We start from the raw sequence: 6,645 nt of genomic DNA, 5'->3' as shown, positions 1-6,645 counted from the left end.
TGCCTGGCCTGGCAGGCTCTGGGAGCAGAGCGAGCTGGGGAGAGGAGAAAGAGAAAAGAAAGGGTCAATAGGGGTAAAAAGTGTCTCCCGCTTCCCACAGTGCCCCCTGCTAGAGCAGCCAGGAGCCCCCTCCCCAGCCAGAGCCTGCCCCATAGCCCCTCAGCACAATGCACCCTGTCCCCCACCTCCGGAGGCCCAGTCCAGGGCTGGTGTCTCTCACCTCTGCCCAGCTGTCTCCCCTCTGCCCCATTCCCCGTTGGTGGGGCTGGGGGGCCCAGCCGTGGCGCTGTGCACAGACCCCCCATCACCATTTTCCCCGTGGCCAGTTGGGGGCAGGCTCTCTGAGGACGAGTGGACCCTGTCCTGGGGCTCTGCCAGCCGGGCGATCTCTAGGGACTCCGCGCTTGGGGCAGGTGCCAGGGCCTGAGGTGGCACGGCCCGCGTGATGTCCTCGAAGCTGGCATACAGCCTGTCCTGGGGGTGCACAGGCATGGGCAGAGCAGGGGCCCAGCTCCTGCCAGAAGGAGGGAATGTTCAACAGACAATGCAGGCATCAGCGAACCCCCACATCCACTCTAACCCGCTGGACCTCACTCCCCTCCCGGAGCTGGAGAGAGAACCCAGGTGTCCTGGCTCTCAGCCCCCTGTTCTACCCCTTCAGGCCTCCCTGCCCTACAAGGTGCTGCGGTCGCTCTCTGCTGCTGCCGACTGGCTCATGGCGCGGACCCAGCCGTTCATGTCCTCCTGGGTGTCAGCGCTGAAGTGGTATGTCCGCATGCCGGGGTGCTCTGCCTGGGATACAATGTGAGGGGAGCAGGTTGGTTAACAGGGGCTGTGCTAGCCAGACCCCTGGGGCAGGGCTCTTACCCCCACACCCTAATCCAGCAGACCCCACTGCCATACCAGACCTGGAAATAACCCAGGTGTCCTGGCTCCCAGCCTCACAACTGTTCCAAAGCCACTAGCCCCAGGTCTCCTCCCAGAGCTGAGAAAGAACCCAGGCATCCTGGCCCCCAGCTCCACCCTAACCCACCAGGCCTCATTCCCTTCCCAGAGCTGGGAAAAAACCCAGGAGTCCTGGCTTCTGGCCCCACCCTGCTCTAACCCAGCAAATGCCACTGTCCTTCCAGATCTGGGAAAGAGCCCAGGTGTCCAGGTCTCTTAAAACTGGGGATCCCCAGAGGCATGCTCAAGCTGGGGCTCAGGACAGGACCCGCCCCCCGCCCAATTAAACTGACCTTGAAGGTGAAGCGCCGGTTTTTGGCCTCCTTCGGAAGAATCTGGATCTCATAGCTGGGCAGGAGGATGCTGCCCAAGACCATCTCCTCCCTGCTGTCTGAGGGACCCCAAAGGAAATGCATAAGTAGGATGTGATGTACTGCCTCAGAGCCCCCCACAGCACCCCCTGCTGGGGATACAGCCCCCATCCCTGCCAGGTCCTACCCCCACAGTGCCCCCTGCTTGGGGGTGCCCTCCCTCCTTGGGGAGGGGGGGCACGTTACCTCGGTAATAGAAGAGGCAGTAATTAGACAGGACAAACCAACGGCGCTTCCAAAGCTTGAGGCCAGAGCTGTCCTGGAAGGAGCAGCCAGGATGCCTGGGTGAGCCGCAGGCCTGGGGAACACCCCCAGGAGAAGTGCCTTTGCCCCTCCTTTGCCCCTCACCAACCCCTTTAGGAGAACCCCGTGCCCCCCCAGCCTCCTTTCCCTTCCTACCCCTGACCCCTGCCCCCACCTACTCATCTTCCCTGCCCTACTTGCACCCATAAAGCCCTCTGACTCACCAGCCCCCTTAAATTACCACCCCCATATCCCACTTCCCCTCCCCCAGTCACTCCCCTCACATACCTGCTTGTACAGCCAGCCCCGAATGACCACGGGAGAGTTAGGATCCCTCTTGATGGAGTTCCCCCTCTTCCCAAAGGTGTGGACCCTTCGCACAGAGCGGATCGGCTAGGAGGTGGGCAACAAGGGGTTAATAGGTGAATCAACCCTCCCCGCCCTCCCCCCATACACACACACCATTGGGGGACACACACACACAAGCACTAGGAGGTATACACAGACCCCCATTAGGGGGGGCACACACACCACTAGGGGGCATGTAAACGTGTGTGCGTATGCACAGACACACACACACACATACACACTATTAGAGGACACATACACACATTCACACACTACTAGGAGGCTTGTGTGTGTATACACACCCCCTATTCAGGGGCATACACACACACACACACCACTATGTGTGTGTGCACACGCATGTGTGCACCTCTCACTAGGTGGCACCAACCTCACCCCCAGCCCCAGAGGGGCATGGGCTGGCACAGGGGGAGCAAATAGGGCAGAGGCTTTTTACCCAGCTATAGGGGAGAGGGAAGACCTGAGGAACGGGACATGAGTTGGGGACAGGCATCTCTGGCTTGCGAGGGGTAACAGTCCCCTCTTGGGCTCCAGAGGCTGCAGACGCCCCCACTCCACCACCACAACTGTGCCCCCAGCCTGGGAAAGTGCAAGGTGCCCCTTGCCCTGCCCCACGCACCTTGGCACCCAGGGTAACAGAGGAGATGGTGAGGACGCTGCTGGCCTGGCTGAGGCCACTCCGAGGCCGCTCCCCGTCAGACATGGTGCCCAGCTGGCTTGACCCTGGAAGAGAGCACCCGGCGGGGAGATGGATCAGGGCACTACTGCAAGCAAGTTCAACACACTGGCTTCCCCAGCTAGGGGCACTGATGTAGTGAAGCTCACAGCACTGGTGGAGTCTCCAGCTGGGGGCACTGCTGTGGAGAAACTTGAAGCGCCCAACAAGCAGACAGCCTGGTATCTATCCTGACACGGGGCACAGAGGTCAGGATTGTGCGTGGGCAGGGAACAAGGCAGGCACAGGGTAGGGCACAGTGTTCCTGCCACCCTCAAGGGCGATAGGGCCTGAATGGCCCATTCATCTGTGCAGTGTGACTTGTAGGGGGTGGAGGAAGCAGGCACCCCAGGACACCATGGGGGTGGGGAATGTAAATGGGGGGAGGGCTGGGGATCATGTGCCGGGGCAGAGAGGGGCCCAGCAGACTCCTTGACAAACCCAGACCTACCCCAGGACCCCCAGCACTAAGACATGGCCCTGTCCCTGGTATATTCCAGCCCTGGGACCCAGCACCAAGACACAGCCTCATCCCCCACTATATTGCAGGCCTGGGACCCAGCACGGAAACATGGTCCTATCCCTCGCTATATTTCAGCTCTGAGACCCAGCACTAAGACACAGCCCTGTCCCCTGCTATATCCCAACTGTGGGACCCCAGCAGCAAGACACAGCCCCATCTTCCCTATATCCCAGCCCTGGGAACCAGCACTGAGCCACGGCCCCGTTCCCCAGTATATCCCAGAATCTCAAATTGCCCCCTGCCCCTCCCTTACTACAAGCTCATTCACTCAGGCAGGGAGCTGAGGCTGCTCAACTCAGTGCATGCCAGAGAAGGGCCCTGCAACCACCAGGGTGTGGCGGAGGTGGGTGGGTATGGAGTTAGGCTTGGGGAGGGGAGAGGCAACAAGAGAGCCTCTGTCTTTGTTCCAGGACGGGCTGGCATTCAGGCACGCCAGCTGTGACCCCAGGGCCAGCTGCCTGCGGGGGTGAGCATGGAGACAGGCATTCCTCATCTGTCACAGACCCACCCCGTCAGGGACCCACCGAGGGTCTGGACTTAACTCCTTCCCTGACATGGGTGCACTGCTGTGGAAAAGCTCACAGCAGCAGATGGGGGTGGGCACTGCTGGGGGGGAAAGATCACAGCAGCAGGGTTCTAAGTGGGGGGTTGTACTGTGTGTGTATGTGCGGGGGGCCTCACAGAACTGGGGGAATCCTGGCTGAGGGCACTGTTATGGGGAAGCTTGCAGCATTGGTCTATTTAGATGCACAGATGGAATCCAGGGCATGAGAAACTCCCCAGCCCCTCCCAGGGGCAGCTGCAGCCCTACTCAGACCCTTGCCCACAACCTAGGCACCCCCCCAGCTCTGAGGGGTCTGAGGCATGGTGGGTTACAGTAAGGGGCTGGAGACCTGGACACCTGAGTCTTTATCTCAGCTCCAGGAGGGTAGTGGCATCTGCTGGGTTTTAGCAGCCAGGGCAGAGAGCCAGGACTCCTGGGTTCTCTCCCACTACAGGAAGGGGGCTATAGTATGGTTGGGGGAAGGACTGGGAGCCAAGATGTCTGGGTTCCTTTCTCCCCTCAACCCCCAGTTCTCCTGTCCCATTCCTCTTCCCCGATGGCTACTCTCAGCTGGCCTCACTGCTACTCCACACAGTGCAAATCAGTTTCTGCCTCCCTCAGTTCCTGCTCCCCCCATCACCCCCCGGCCCCCAGCAACAGCCTCCTCCCCTGACTGCCAGCTTTACTGGGGCAGGAGGGCCAGGCAACCCCCATCTAGCTCTGAAACTGAACTGGGGTCTAGTGGGGGAACATGGCGGGGGGTGAGGCTGGGAGCCAGGACCCCTGGGTTCTGTCTCAGCTCTAAGTGGGGAGTGGGATCTAGTGGGTTAGAGCTGGGATGGGGGCTGGGAGCCAGGACTCCTGAGTTTTTTCCCAGCTTGGGGAGGGGAGTAGGGTCTGGGGGGTCAGAGCATGATGGAAGGACAGGGAACCTGGACACCTGGGTTTTTTTCTCCTCATGCACATTGTCCCCACCACCCCAGGAAGCTAGCGATATACCAGGAGGGAAAACCCACCCCAGAAGCCCCAGGGGGTATGCAGGGACCCTGATAGGCCTGGCTCTTACCTGGTGTCCTGGGGCCGCTCTGGCCAGAGCTGGGGGTAGGAGTGGGGAAGGGGGATGATTCTCAGTGCCGCCCCATGGGTACCACTGATCTCCACCACCTCTGCCCCCTCTGCCTCTGTCCCACCTGCTGTCTCCTTCTTCCCACGTCCCCTTGACTCCCCGTCTCCCTCCCCTGCACTGAACAAAGTGTGTCCGTCTGTCCCTGTGAATGCACCCTGGCCCGGCCCGGCTCCTTTTCACACACACCTCACTGCGTCTGTCTGTCTATCTATCCGTCCCCACAGACCCCCCCTTACTGATCTCTCTTCAGCTCTATCTCTCTGCCACGCTCCCTCTATTTATTATACCTCCTCTCTCCCTCTCTCTCTCTATCCATCCATCCTTCCCAATAAACCCCTCTATCTAACTCTGTCTCCATCCACCTCCTCTATCTGTCTATCCATCCTCATGCACACCCCTCTATCTTTCTACCCCAGGCTCTCTCTCTCAGCTGTGCCCCCCACCCCAGCCAGGAGCCAGTACCCAGATCTCCGGGGCAAGGCCTGAGCTGAGAGATTGAATTTCAGCTCTGTCTCCTCCCACGGACACATACACCAAGATGGGCGGAGGGCTTAGGCCAGGAGCGGAGGCTAATGGTTAGAGCAATGGAGGCTGGGAGTTGGGACCCCAGCTCTGGAGGGGGAGTAGGGGCTATGGGTCAGAGCAAAGAGGGCTGGGAGTTGAGACTCCTAGGAGGGGAGGGAGGCTGGTGGGCTAGAGCAGGGCGGGGGTTGGGAGCCTGGATGCCTGGGTTCTGTTTCCAGAGTGGCGGTGATGAGCTGTCCAGCTGGTGCAGTCCCATCTTCCCCAGTGACTGCCCCTTCTCATCTTAAGCCCTGCACAGCTGGTGCCTCCCAGTGGCTGAATGCCCTCAGGATTTTCTAGCCCTAGCACTCTCCAGCCAGGCTTTGAGGGGAGAAGGAAAGGGTGATGCTATGCCTCTGGACCTCAGGGACCCCCTCCCCATCACATCGAGATTCAGGGACAGCATCCCTGGCCTGGAGGCCCCTGCTATAGGTCAGCGATGAGGACAACTGAGGTTGCCTGATTTCACAGAGCAGGAAGCAACTCCTACATAGAACCCCAGTGTCCTGGCCCCTGCCACCCTGCCATTAACTCACTGCTGGCCCCACACTGCTCTCCCAGAGTCAGTAATGCCAACTTTCATGAAAAAAGTACAAGTCTTGATTTCCAAGTCAAATGGACTCATGATCTCCTGATACAGAGATCAAATCTTGGGATTTTTCTTCTGATGTGTAGAGAGCACCAAGCTGGTAATTTCGTGGAGGGGAAGGGGCAGGGGGAGAGGGAAAGGTGTGGGGGCAGATCAACGGGAGGGAGTGGGGCAGGCCTGGCAGGTGCTGGGGTGAATGGGGTCCCAGGGCCAGGGTGAATCGTACAACAGAGCCATGGGCAGCTGTCCGTCCATGTTTGTCTGTCCCTCACTTCCAAGCCACAGCCTGCCCCCCCCAGTCCTGCTGCTGCCTCTCACTCCTGACCCACAGTACTGCACATCCTGCCAGGGCTCCAAACCCCCCACACACCAACAGCCCCCCACACCTTCACAAATAACACCCTCCCCAAACATACACAGTTCAAAAATAGCATCTCATGATTTACATTCTAAATCTCTTAATTTTTAAGAGTTTCTCATGATTTTTGACATGATGAGGCTGCCAGTACTGCAGAGCTGGGGATAGAACCCAGGAGGTCCTGGCTCCTAGTCCCACCCAGTCTGCTACATCACAACTCTATGGCATGAGGAAGCAAAAGAGAAGCTAGATACATGGAAATGTGGGTGTAAAAGAAAACGCCACTGAAAAGTGAAAGTAC

The 6,645-nt window shown here is 59.2% G+C and overlaps 1 protein-coding gene across 1 annotated transcript in view; it reads right to left on the bottom strand.

The window, feature by feature from the left end:
* PLEKHA4 (pleckstrin homology domain containing A4) overlaps nt 1-6,645 on the bottom strand; it is a 21,941-nt gene that overhangs the window by 12,278 nt on the left and 3,018 nt on the right. Inside the window, exons 2-8 of the mRNA XM_025192312.1 lie at nt 2,545-2,648; nt 1,848-1,952; nt 1,503-1,575; nt 1,239-1,336; nt 677-792; nt 221-514; nt 4-34 (exon numbers count right to left, since the gene is read on the bottom strand). Of these exons, the coding sequence (XP_025048097.1) occupies nt 4-34; nt 221-514; nt 677-792; nt 1,239-1,336; nt 1,503-1,575; nt 1,848-1,952; nt 2,545-2,648 (821 nt within the window). The remainder of the gene's footprint in view (nt 1-3; nt 35-220; nt 515-676; nt 793-1,238; nt 1,337-1,502; nt 1,576-1,847; nt 1,953-2,544; nt 2,649-6,645) is intronic.

Source organism: Alligator sinensis, unplaced genomic scaffold, assembly GCF_000455745.1.
Source record: "Alligator sinensis unplaced genomic scaffold, ASM45574v1 scaffold647_2, whole genome shotgun sequence".
Lineage (NCBI taxonomy): Eukaryota > Metazoa > Chordata > Crocodylia > Alligatoridae > Alligator > Alligator sinensis.
Note: the sequence above shows the minus strand (reverse complement) of the source record. Positions and strands in the feature narration are given on the sequence as shown.